At 43.6% G+C, this 14408-nt stretch overlaps 1 protein-coding gene across 5 annotated transcripts in view; it reads right to left on the minus strand.

The window, feature by feature from the left end:
- Positions 1 to 14408, minus strand: part of FCHSD2 (FCH and double SH3 domains 2) — a 114900-nt gene that overhangs the window by 70954 nt on the left and 29538 nt on the right. For all 5 annotated transcript variants that reach the window (XM_040426481.1, XM_040426478.1, XM_040426479.1 and 2 more), the window contains exon 3: positions 13414 to 13459. In XM_040426481.1, the coding sequence (XP_040282415.1) occupies positions 13414 to 13459 (46 nt within the window). The remainder of the gene's footprint in view (positions 1 to 13413; positions 13460 to 14408) is intronic.

Raw genomic sequence — 14408 nt, forward strand, 5'->3', positions numbered from 1 at the left:
CTCCGATGTATACAGGTACTTGCTGGGATGAATATTATCTATTTGCCGGGCCAGTCCTCACGCCAAGGTCTTATGAATGGCGCCCTTCACTGCCCAGGCCTGAAGAGGAGTCACTGACCTAAACTCTTCATCCTATGGAAACATTCCTGTGGCGGAGGACGGAGGCTCGGCAGCGCACTGACTGCTCTCTGTGCCCCGGCACACTCCTGTATTTTCATTGGGTGGAGGCAGGATGCAGCCGCCCGCTCAGTACAAGGCCCCAAGTGTGCCAGGAGACAAGCCGAGCACTGTCAGCGGGGGCGTTACATGCCCACCAGCCATTACTGACGGCTTTAAAGCCCTGGCTCTACCATCACAGTTCAGAAGTTCTGTCATCCAAATATCTCCGGGAAAAATGGAGCTTTTGTGTCGCCGTGACTAATGCATAAAAGTGACGTAAAGCGAGAAGCCAGGACACAACACAGTGCGCGCAAAGTCACAGCGAAAAGAAACATCAGCAAAAGGGACAATACATCATCTCAGAGGAGAGGTGATGGCCACAGGGGGCGCTATAAACACACAATACACTATAGATGGGCAATAGATACATTGTATTCATTTCATGTGTCAATGGGAAATTCATATAAAATGTATCCACAAAGAAAATTTGCACAACCGGCAGTTCTGATAATGTAAATGAGGAGATAAGCGGCACAACATCGGCGCAGCTCATCCCTCTAGCTTGCAAGCGTAGGGACTGCGAGGCTGAGGAGACGACCGCCTTTTAATTTAGTTTATTGCTGTCACAAATCTAAAGTAAAAGTAAAACCAAGCAACAGACAGTCTTAAAAATCTCCTACCGTATTCTGCACACAGCTCCTAGGCAGACCTATGTGTCTCCATGGTAACAGACTACAAGCAAATCCTGTGTAGTCAGATCCTGCAGCTCTGGGCTAATCCACTCCCTATCTCCCTTCTCTGTTCATCTGTGATCTCCAATCTTTAGCCCTCCAGCTGTTGCAAAACTACAACTCCCAGCATGCCCTGCAAGCTTTTAATGCATGCTGGGAGTTGTAGTTTCACAGTAGCTGGTAAGCCACAGGTTGGAGACCACTGACCGACAGAGAAGGGAAACAGAAGGGGGGGGGGGGGGGAGATTAGCCCCAAACTGCGGGATCAGACTACACAGGATTGCTTCTAGTCTGTTACCATGGAGACACATAGGTCTGCCAAGGAGCTGTGTGCAGGAAACGGTAGGAGCTGACTATTTGTAATGTTACTGCATTTCTCTTTTACTTTGAGATTCATGGTGCCATATGTGGTTCTGCAGGCAGGAAACCATCAGAATTGATAATGCAGCTTTGGTTGTAACTGGAGTAGAAGACATAATGAAGCTCAAGATCGGGGCGAGAGAAGTAAAGCAAAAGGATTTACAGTAATTCAGCATTACACAGAGATTTGCCCTGTAAACCCCGGTCACCGGTGACGCTGTGCTATCAGGAACATGATTTGGGTCACGGCGGCAAAAATCTGTTAAAGAGACAGTACATCATTCTTCATTTACAATAATCGATACAAGTGATCAATGATTGACAGGACGGGGGTGTTGTTCGGTGATCGGTGTGGTTTCTCAGAAGGGCAGATTTTTATCTTACCCTGGATGACACACCTTTAATCAAACATAGGCCGGGCCCCGCACTTTACATGACATCATTCATTACAAGTCCACTGACACGTTACACTGACAGATTCCCAGCGGCCTCCAGTTACACATTTACCCATCTGAATGACAAAGGGACAATAGTGCTGATACAATGTAGCAGCTCGGAGACATCCTGCAACATTCCGAAGCGGACAAGCCCCTCCCTCCAGGTTATAATACATACCCGGGGGGATAGGGTGACTAGCATGAACCCTAAAGTCCTCACCTTATAACACTGAAGCAGAAAGTGCCCGATATCCTATTACTGGCAGGGGGTTTATTGTGTTACTAGTCCTCTAAGAACAGATATGAATGGGCTACAGGGCATTTCCTGTGGTGTCAAATTTAGTATATAAATCTCATAACAATGGCGACCCTATATACACCGTATACACACACAGCCCTGGTGTCTAAGTGCCATATACGAGGTGCAGGCACTGCGCCCGCGCCATAAGCTTTACCCTACACATACTTACCAACATGTATACCCCTAAATCATGCTCCAAAAAAACACTTACATTTCAGACAAATTTGCATAAACCGTGCGCCTTTTGCAGTCCAGTATGCGGGACTGTGCCACTGCAATTGGGACTGTTGGCAAGGATGTACCGTATATAGCCGACACCCTGCCTGCCATTTAACCCCTTAGATGCCAATAGTGACCCTGGCATCCAAGAAGTTAGACAGGGTGCTCCCTCTGTCACCCAATAGGCACTCCTAGGATGTAATTGCGGGGTGCTCCCACTGTCACCCAATAGGCACTCCTAGCATGTGATTGCGGGGTGCTCCCTCTGTCACCCAATAGGCACTCCTAGGATGTGATTGCGGGGTGCTCCCTCTGTCACCCAATAGGCACTCCTAGGATGTGATTGCGGGGTGCTCCCACTGTCACCCAATAGGCACTCCTAGGATGTGATTGCGGGGTGCTCCCACTGTCACCCAATAGGCACTCCTAGGATGTGATTGCGGGGTGCTCCCACTGTCACCCAATAGGCACTCCTAGGATGTGATTTCGGGGTGCTCCCACTGTCACCCAATAGGCACTCCTAGGATGTGATTTCGGGGTGCTCCCTCTGTCACCCAATAGGCACTCCTAGGATGTGATTGCGGGGTGCTCCCTCTGTCACCCAATAGGCACTCCTAGGATGTGATTGCGGGGTGCTCCCACTGTCACCCAATAGGCACTCCTAGGATGTGATTGCGGGGTGCTCCCACTGTCACCCAATAGGCACTCCTAGGATGTGATTGCGGGGTGCTCCCACTGTCACCCAATAGGCACTCCTAGGATGTGATTGCGGGGTGCTCCCACTGTCACCCAATAGGCACTCCTAGGATGTGATTTCGGGGTGCTCCCACTGTCACCCAATAGGCACTCCTAGGATGTGATTTCGGGGTGCTCCCTCTGTCACCCAATAGGCACTCCTAGGATGTGATTGCGGGGTGCTCCCACTGTCACCCAGTAGGCACTCCTAGGATGTGATTGTGGGGTGCTCCCACTGTCACCTAATAGGCACTCCTAGGATGTGATTGCGGGGTGCTCCCTCCGTCACCCAATAGGCACTCCTAGGATGTGATTGCGGGGTGCTCCCACTGTCACCCAATAGGCACTCCTAGCATGTGATTGCGGGGTGCTCCCTCTGTCACCCAATAGGCACTCCTAGGATGTGATTGTGGGGTGCTCCCACTGTCACCTAATAGGCACTCCTAGGATGTGATTGCGGGGTGCTCCCTCCGTCACCCAATAGGCACTCCTAGGATGTGATTGTGGGGTGCTCCCACTGTCACCCAATAGGCACTCCTAGGATGTGATTGCGGGGTGCTCCCTCCGTCACCCAATAGGCACTCCTAGGATGTGATTGTGGGGTGCTCCCACTGTCACCCAATAGGCACTCCTAGGATGTGATTGTGGGGTGCTCCCACTGTCACCCAATAGGCACTCCTAGCATGTGATTGCGGGGTGCTCCCACTGTCACCCAATAGGCACTCCTAGCATGTGATTGTGGGGTGCTCCCTCTGTCACCCAGTAGGCACTCCTAGGATGTGATTGCGGGGTGCTCCCTCTGTCACCCAATAGGCACTCCTAGGATGTGATTGCGGGGTGCTCCCACTGTCACCCAGTAGGCACTCCTAGGATGTGATTGCCGGGTGCCATTGGGTTTCCATAGCAGTCTGGGGCTTAATGAAGGTCTCCAGGTTTTTCATCTTTGTACTCCCATTACATGCGGTCAGAGGCTAACACACCGTAATACAGTATCAGTATCAGGCAGCTGCATGTTCAAACCCTCTGGTATAAGGAGGGGGGGGGGGGGGGGAAGCTAAAAAATAAAAGTTAAATGTTTGGAAATATACTTCAAAACCTAAAAAGACTTGATTCCCCATTACAAAGGAATTATAAAAAAACAAAAAACATTAAAGGAAAAAAAAGCCCACCTTAGTATATTATATGCAGATTACAATAACATGGAGTTGGCCTTTAAGAAGGCCTGGTAACATAATAATGATTAATCCTGGACACGTCAGTGCTACAAGGTGCTCCATATAACACCAGCGGGCGGTTCGGGTGTACTGGCTCTTTAAATGGCGTCTCTCCATCCATCCTCTGCCCGAGACTTGAGGAAGCAGAGCCAAGAATGACCCAGCAGATACAGAGTGTCATTTCCAATAATAGGAGCCGGTTCTGGCTCGGCCGAGCTGTTTCCTTTGGCCGAGAAGAAACATTCCAGCGATGGAGAAAACCGCGTCCAGCGCGAACACTGCATAGACGGCGACTCTGTGGCTTCAGTGGCCTCTCCTGACCCCAAGCAGAGATCAGCGGTCACGACGCTGCTCCTGAAGTCTGCGACAAGTGTCCAGTGTCCCGACTCATTCTAGAATGAAAAGCATGGCAGCTTTCTAAAAGACTTTGTTTTCATTCCACCCCATTTTTAAGAGCTCTGCTTGCTGTCAGTGACTTGGAAAGTGAAGGCTTTGTACAGTAATATTAGTCTACCCAGGGTTCACATACTTTTTGCTCTGAGGGGGCAGACTGTCACACTCTACCCGTCTGGAGGTCTGCAATGAGTGGGAGGTTCCACCGACTATAGACAGAGTCATCACACAGCGCCCCCCTCAGGTGTGCCTCAGGGTGGACTGGCCCTAGACTCCACAGGGGGAAGGGGGCAATGCCTATGGGGCCATCAAGGTCTACCCACTGCCACTGGCCTGGTGTCATGGCCACATCTCACCTCCTGAGCCCCCTGCTCCATATCCATATTAGAGGCAGGAGAAGGAGGACAGAACGTGGCAGCTATTGATGGCCACCACAGAGGCACAGCTTCATTTTGCGTCAATTTGGACTCCCCTACAACATTGGCGTCACTTTAAGAAGTTTTTTTTTCCAGGGACACCAAGTTCCTAGTCCGCCCCTGGTAACTGCTTTGGCTATAATGCTCCTTTTAGTTACTTAATATAGAAATTATCGCCACAGAGTGCCCCCACATAACAGCGCCCACCACAACACAGTGCCCCCATAACAGCGCCCACCACAACACAGTGCCCCCATAACAGCGCCGCACAAAATTGCTCACCACACTGTTCCCCTTAACAGCTCCATAACAGCGCCCGCCACCCAACTCCCCTCCATAACAGCGCCCGCCACCCAGCTCCCCTCCATAACAGCACCTGCCACACAGCTCCCCTCCATAACAGCACCTGCCACACAGCTCCCCTCCATAACAGCGCCTGCCACACAGCTCCCCTCCATAACAGCACCTGCCATACAGCTTCTCCCCCCCCCCATAACAACGCCCGCCACCCAACTCCCCTCCATAACAGCACCCGCCACCCAGCTCCCCTCCATAACAGCGCCCGCCACCCAGCTCCCCTCCATAACAGCACCTGCCACCCAGCTCCCCTCCATAACAGCGCCTGCCATACAGCTTCTCCCCCCCCCCATAACAACGCCCGCCACCCAGTACCTCATAACAGCTAGTGACAACAGTTGGATCTCAATTCATTGACAGCATGTCTTTCTGAAGCATCATCCCACAGACCGTTCTGGGGCACAGAGAAAAGGGATCGTGGGATGCATACGGGCCCTGAGAACCAGGCCGTGCACCCCTCATCTGCAGCTCAAACAGTCTGAAACATGTTACCAGCACTGATACATTGTAACAAAGCATGATGAAATGTGAGAGTTGTGCTGCCGATGTTTGCAGCTCACAGCAGCATCTGATGCATGTATTGGGTCAGTGCAAGTTTTACAGGGTCTACATTTTCCCCATTCGCTAACAGAAAGCAGAAGAAATCCTGGAAGCTGCGAGGAACTGAAACACAAAGTATATTAGAGAGCTGCAGACCCCTTCATTACACAGTAATTAAAGTGAATGTCCACTGGAATATATTTTTCTGTGTGGAATTAATTTCTTAATAAATCTTTATAGCAAGTGGAGTTCCATTTTTTTTTAGCTACAGAGCGCCACATCTGCTGCATAAAACATGGTCAGTGAAATGACAATCCTGGCTACCTGCAGTCACCACAAGAGGGAGCTCCGCAGCTCAATGTCAACTAAAAAGTACGCAAGAAGCTCCTAGGCTCCACCTAGTGGTGGCTGCAGGAAGCCAGAAGTCACTTGTTTCCATGTGCATGCAGGGGCTTTGGAGCGCTGTATAAAAAGGTGAAGACTCGGAATAAAATGTATTTATAAGAAACTGTGTCCGGCGGCAGCACGCCAAACATGCCGAGAGGCGGCCGGAAAAATAAAACTACGACATGTCGTAGTTTTATTCCGGCCGCCTCTCGGCATGTTTTCCATGCTGCTGCCGGCCCGCCCCATTATAGTCAATGGGGCCGGAGCAGACCTCCGGCGGCATGGTACACTAGCGGCAGCACGGATCTGGCTGGCTGTTCACCCGCTGGTAATGTGAAAGTAGCCCGAGACCAGCGCAGAGAATCCATATGTGAAGACACAGACAGGAAAGCGCATGGGGTCTCAAAGCGCATGGGTGTCTTCACAGGAATATACTGTTTGCAGGATCACTGACAGTCCTGTATACCGCTATCGCACTAAATATAACAATAGAAGGATAATAACGGAAGAATTTTCCAAACATACGCGACATGTGACGCATCAAAAGAGGAACTAAATTCCTGCCTCCATTAAATATTTACATCCGTGCGAGGCCGAGGATTATAGATCATGACACGGAACGTCCCCTCAGCTCGAGCCACGGCTTAAGTTGTTGCCAGCTGGTAGCTTTGCCATTCGGGTGACAATCCTTCGGTGCGCCATCCTGCAACTTTGACAGACAGTGATGGAGAATAGAGCCGACAGAGGCTAGGAGCACCAGCAGACATATAGATCGAACAACGCTTTTTTATATGGTTTGGAAGCATGAAAAAATTGCTTTGGAAACTTTATAATTTTTTTCCCATTTTAAATTTTTTTTTTTTTATCTGCGACTATAGTTTCCTATATCCAACCTCAATTAGAGAATTGGCAGCTCATCTGTTTGATGCAGATTTGTAAAAGGGTCGAGGTTTTAACGCAGACCTTAAAAACGATTAGCTGCTCTGATCGACCATTATAATACACTGCAATACTTCTATATTGCGGTGTACTATGCCAAATACAGTAAACCTGATGCCATATGTACACGGCATGGTAGAGGGAGAAGAAGCCCCCTACCCATCTCTAAACACTTAGCTCTGAGATTTTAATATTGACAGCCTACCCTCAGGGTAGGTCATCCGATTGTTGTCGGACCCCCAACTAGCTGTTTGAAAAGACCAAAGCGCTGCAGACTCCTCCTAGGGCCGTGACGCCGCGTTCACTGGATACATGGCCATAGCCACTGAATAGGCTGCAGTACCATGCACAGCCACTATCCAATGGACGGCGCTGTGCTTGGTAAGCCGCAATGAGCCATTGGTAGGGGTGTCGGACGCCCGCTGGTCTGATATCGATGACGTATATAACAATGTTACTGTAATAGTGAGAATTTATTTAAAACTTTGATTTATGCACTTAAAAAATAAAACTAAAATAGAAAAAAAAAATGTGATCCATGCATGCAGCTCCTTCCATTTCTACAGCGTAACCCCCTCAGTGACGCCTCCTGTTATCGGTGACGTCTTCGCACCTTCCGCCTGGTAACGCCAGCTTTCTTCTGTTTGACATTCAGCATATGTCCGCCGTCTGACAGCCACTGAAATTAACACTTTTTATAAAGGGAAACAAACTGTTACATTCGCACTGGAAGAAAACACATCTGAGCGCGGAGACTCTTTCCAGCATAATAAAAAGCGCAAAAATGTCTTCTTTTTTTTTTTTTTTTACACACAGTAACAATCTGATATTGCAGCGTTACCAAGTCAAATAGAATTTTATAAACTGAAAAAATGTTTTTTTTTTTATGTAGATATTAACTGTTTGCAGTTCATGAATAGAATGCCAGAACTACAGTGTAGACTGACATACTGGCAGCAGAGGGGGAAAAAAACAAAAAAAACAGAATGCCCAATTCTGTTCATAGTCTGTTAAGGTAACTACCCAGCTGGGCCCTGCAGTGGCGGCCATTAGCGGTTGTCACCCGTCATCATCTGTCACCTGTGTAGCAGGCAGGAGAAGTTAGGACACGTAAAAATTATTCTAATCGTGAAGGCTACAATGGGGTCTGTCTCTGGAGGACTTACATTGTGTAGGGGTCTCACACACAGCCATTGATTTCTAGTGAAAACTATGTAATAATTTATTTCTCCTGTGGTGGCGCTGCAGGAGATTTGAACACCTGATGTCAGGTTCCTCCACAGATTACACCGATCACTGATGATTCCAATACTAAAACGCTGATTTTCTGAATATTTTTTTTTGTATAAATGAACCGTTCATTCTTAAGAAATGCTAAAGGATTGGGCACAACCCACGCAAGCATAACGTATCTCTCATTACACCCGGCAGGTGACACTGGCACCGATTCCCTGGCATGTGAAGCCGCCACTTTCTCATGGAGCCGGGGACAATCGCTGCTCTGCTCCAGAACAAAGACGGAATTTCAGCTCGCTCATAGGTATTCATTGCAGGATGCAGGAAGCAGTTTCCCCTGCTGTGTAGGTCAACAACGCTTCCCTTTATGAAGGACTCGTGCACCAGCTGAAGAACGCCGGCCAGCGCCAATAACTGCAACCAGAGCTCAAACAAACAGCTGCCGCTTAAAGGTGGCACCGGGACAAGAACCAAGAGCCAGACGAGGCTGAAATCCATCCCCAAAACACAGAAGAGGGCAGCAACTAAGCCAGCATCCTGATACTGCCTCGTATATTGTGGAATTATTATAGCAGTTATATTCTTGTACATAAGAGCAGTATTATAGTAGTTATATTCTTGTACATAGGAGGCAGTATTATAGTAGTTATATTCCTGTACATAGGAGGCAGTATTATAGTACATATATTCTTATACATAGGAGGCAGTATTATAGTAGCTATATTCTTGTACATAGGAGGCAGTATTATAGTAGTTATATTCTTATACATAGGAGGCAGTATTATAGTAGCTATATTCTTGTACATAGGAGGCAGTATTATAGTAGTTATATTCCTGTACATAGGAGGCAGTATTATAGTAGTTATATTCTTGTACATAGGAGCCAGTATTATAGTAGTTATATTCTTGTACATAGGAGCAGTATTATAGTAGTTATATTCTTGTACATAGGAGCAGTATTATAGTAGTTATATTCCTGTACATAGGAGCAGTATTATAGTAGTTATATTCTTGTACATAGGAGCCAGTATTATAGTAGTTATATTCTTGTACATAGGAGCAGTATTATAGTAGTTATATTCTTGTACATAGGAGCAGTATTATAGTAGTTATATTCTTGTACATAGGAGCAGTATTATAGTAGTTATATTCTTGTACATAGGAGCAGTATTATAGTAGTTATATTCTTGTACATAGGAGGCAGTATTATAGTAGTTATATTCTTGTACATAGGAGCAGTATTATAGTAGTTATATTCTTGTACATAGGAGCAGTATTATAGTAGTTATATTCTTGTACATAGGAGGCAGTACTATAGTAGTTATATTCTTGTACATAGGAGCAGTATTATAGTAGTTATATTCTTGTACATAGGAGGCAGTATTATAGTAGTTATATTCTTGTACATAGGAGCAGTATTATAGTAGTTATATTCTTGTACATAGGAGCAGTATTATAGTAGTTATATTCTTGTACATAGCAGGCAGTATTATAGTAGTTATATTCTTGCACATAGGAGCAGTATTATAGTAGTTATATTCTTGTACATAGCAGGCAGTATTATAGTAGTTATATTCTTGCACATAGGAGCAGTATTATAGTAGTTATATTCTTGTACATAGCAGGCAGTATTATAGTAGTTATATTCTTGCACATAGGGGGCAGATTTATAGTAGTTATATTCCTGTACATAGGAGCAGTATTATAGTAGTTATATTCCTGTACATAGGAGCAGTATTATAGTAGTTATGTTCTTGTACATAGGAGCAGTATTATAGTAGTTATGTTCTTGTACATAGGAGCAGTATTATAGTAGTTATATTCTTGTACATAGGAGCAGTATTATAGTAGTTATATTCTTGTACATAGGAGCAGTATTATAGTAGTTATATTCTTGTACATAGGAGGCAGTACTATAGTAGTTATATTCTTGTACATAGGAGCAGTATTATAGTAGTTATATTCTTGTACATAGGAGGCAGTATTATAGTAGTTATATTCTTGTACATAGGAGCAGTATTATAGTAGTTATATTCTTGTACATAGGAGCAGTATTATAGTAGTTATATTCTTGTACATAGCAGGCAGTATTATAGTAGTTATATTCTTGCACATAGGAGCAGTATTATAGTAGTTATATTCTTGTACATAGCAGGCAGTATTATAGTAGTTATATTCTTGCACATAGGGGGCAGATTTATAGTAGTTATATTCCTGTACATAGGAGCAGTATTATAGTAGTTATATTCCTGTACATAGGAGCAGTATTATAGTAGTTATGTTCTTGTACATAGGAGCAGTATTATAGTAGTTATGTTCTTGTACATAGGAGCAGTATTATAGTAGTTATATTCTTGTACATAGGAGGCAGTATTATAGTAGTTATATTCTTATACATAGGAGGCAGTATTATAGTAGCTATATTCTTGTACATAGGAGGCAGTATTATAGTAGTTATATTCCTGTACATAGGAGGCAGTATTATAGTAGTTATATTCTTGTACATAGGAGCCAGTATTATAGTAGTTATATTCTTGTACATAGGAGCAGTATTATAGTAGTTATATTCCTGTACATAGGAGCAGTATTATAGTAGTTATATTCTTGTACATAGGAGCCAGTATTATAGTAGTTATATTCTTGTACATAGGAGCAGTATTATAGTAGTTATATTCTTGTACATAGGAGCAGTATTATAGTAGTTATATTCTTGTACATAGGAGCAGTATTATAGTAGTTATATTCTTGTACATAGGAGCAGTATTATAGTAGTTATATTCTTGTACATAGGAGGCAGTATTATAGTAGTTATATTCTTGTACATAGGAGCAGTATTATAGTAGTTATATTCTTGTACATAGGAGCAGTATTATAGTAGTTATATTCTTGTACATAGGAGGCAGTACTATAGTAGTTATATTCTTGTACATAGGAGCAGTATTATAGTAGTTATATTCTTGTACATAGGAGGCAGTATTATAGTAGTTATATTCTTGTACATAGGAGCAGTATTATAGTAGTTATATTCTTGTACATAGGAGCAGTATTATAGTAGTTATATTCTTGTACATAGCAGGCAGTATTATAGTAGTTATATTCTTGCACATAGGAGCAGTATTATAGTAGTTATATTCTTGTACATAGGAGGCAGTATTATAGTAGTTATATTCTTGCACATAGGAGCAGTATTATAGTAGTTATATTCTTGTACATAGCAGGCAGTATTATAGTAGTTATATTCTTGCACATAGGGGGCAGATTTATAGTAGTTATATTCCTGTACATAGGAGCAGTATTATAGTAGTTATATTCCTGTACATAGGAGCAGTATTATAGTAGTTATGTTCTTGTACATAGGAGCAGTATTATAGTAGTTATGTTCTTGTACATAGGAGCAGTATTATAGTAGTTATATTCTTGTACATAGGAGCAGTATTATAGTAGTTATATTCTTGTACATAGGAGCAGTATTATAGTAGTTATATTCTTGTACATAGGAGGCAGTACTATAGTAGTTATATTCTTGTACATAGGAGCAGTATTATAGTAGTTATATTCTTGTACATAGGAGGCAGTATTATAGTAGTTATATTCTTGTACATAGGAGCAGTATTATAGTAGTTATATTCTTGTACATAGGAGCAGTATTATAGTAGTTATATTCTTGTACATAGCAGGCAGTATTATAGTAGTTATATTCTTGCACATAGGAGCAGTATTATAGTAGTTATATTCTTGTACATAGCAGGCAGTATTATAGTAGTTATATTCTTGCACATAGGGGGCAGATTTATAGTAGTTATATTCCTGTACATAGGAGCAGTATTATAGTAGTTATATTCCTGTACATAGGAGCAGTATTATAGTAGTTATGTTCTTGTACATAGGAGCAGTATTATAGTAGTTATGTTCTTGTACATAGGAGCAGTATTATAGTAGTTATATTCTTGTACATAGGAGGCAGTATTATAGTACATATATTCTTGTATATAGGAGCAGTATTATAGTAGTTATATTCTTGTACATAGGAGGCAGTATTATAGTAGTTATATTCTTGTACATAGGAGGCAGTATTATAGTAGTTATATTCTTGTACATAGGAGCAGTATTATAGTAGTTATATTCTTGTACATAGGAGCAGTATTATAGTAGTTATATTCTTGTACAGAGGAGCAGTATTATAGTAGTTATATTCTTGTACATATGAGCAGTATTATAGTAGTTATATTCTTGTACATAGGAGCAGTATTATAGTAGTTATATTCTTGTACATAGGAGGCAGTATTATAGTAGTTATATTCTTGTACATAGGAGCAGTATTATAGTAGTTATATTCTTGTACATAGGAGCAGTATTATAGTAGTTATATTCTTGTACATAGGAGCAGTATTATAGTAGTTATATTCTTGTACATAGGAGCAGTATTATAGTAGTTATATTCTTGTACATAGGAGGCAGTATTCTAAAAGATTATGTAAACAAAGACTTAGGGGGTCAATAAGACTTATAAGCCCCTTTAGCTGGCGATGGATCTGCCGAAGTTATGTATAGGAGCCGGTCTCTACATAACTCCAGCTAATCCACTGCCGCGTCTAAATCTATGACAGCTCCCTTGCTGGCTTAGCTTTGGATCATTTTCTATGCCTAAAGCAGGCGTAGAAAATGATGGATGAGATGTACCTGCCTCTCCCCTTCCCTCCCCACACCCACTGTTTTAGACCTGGCGTGAGCGCCAGAAATACACCTAATATACACGTATTTCTGTTAATAAATGACCCCCTCAGTTTTTCAGCAGAATGGTCCACTTTCAGAAATATTCCCAGAACGGTGGTCACTCCCACCCCCCCCCACGGTCTGAGATCTGTGCTCCATCTTGAGATGTAACAGAAAGAACAGAACTAATAGAATGACACGGAATACAGGCCACGTGATATAGCTCCAGGAGGATTATCACATTGCAGATATGAAGAACCTTGTGGCTGTTCTCACCTGTGCGTACTCCTTCTCCACTGCGGCCTTCTTCTGACTGAACGTTCTGAAGAAAGAAACAAAACCAGTTTAAGTCTGATGATGATGATAACTACTCAGAATTTGGTTTAATGATGAATAATAATGCTCTGTGCTGCTGTGGACTAATCGTAACATGCAGGATTAGCCCTAGTTAGGCAGGGATCACTGAACGCAAGGCTTTTCGGACACTGGCTGATGCCTCTTGTGCAGAAGTGGAACCTGAAGCTCCTCGGCCCCGATGCAAATTCTGTAACAGAGCCCGTGTGCAATGTATAATAATGGTGTCTTCTTATGTGGCAGAGGAGCTTTAGGGCCCCTTAGAATTCAGTTCCCAGGAGCGAGTGCTATTCCTGCGCCTCTGTAACCCCGCTGTCTCATTTCACAGACACATAACCATATAGTGCCTATGTAATAGTGCTGTATAGCATCATATCTATAGAATAGTGGCAAACATTGGTTACACAATACCACTATACAGCTGCCTAAAATACTGCACTGCAAAAATAACACAATTTGGTGCCAACTTGGCAATGTCTAAGTAAAAACTACCATACACTGCGTAGTTCACATCACAGTTCCTCTACATGTTGGGGAGAAGCACCAGGTAAATCTCCCTGCGTATGCGCCGATGCATGCCTAAACCTGATGCACTGTGCTGAGCTGTAGCTCCACACAAAGTAATGATACCGCAGTGTATAAATAATGCCGCTATACAGGGTTCTACCAATGACCAGTGTCCACGATGTGTTCATATTAACAGTATGGCGGCATTATTTATACACTGCGGTATCATTACTTTGTGTGGAGCTAAAGCTCAGCACAGTGCATCAGGTTTAGGCATGCATCGGCGCCTACGCAGGGAGATTTACCTGGTGCTTCTCCCCAACATGTAGAGGAACTGTGATGTAAACTATGCAGTCTATGGCGGTATTTACCAAATTGTATTATTTTTGCAATGTATAAATAATGCAGTT

The sequence above is a fragment of the Bufo bufo genome, chromosome 3 (genome assembly GCF_905171765.1).
Source record: "Bufo bufo chromosome 3, aBufBuf1.1, whole genome shotgun sequence".
NCBI lineage: Eukaryota > Metazoa > Chordata > Amphibia > Anura > Bufonidae > Bufo > Bufo bufo.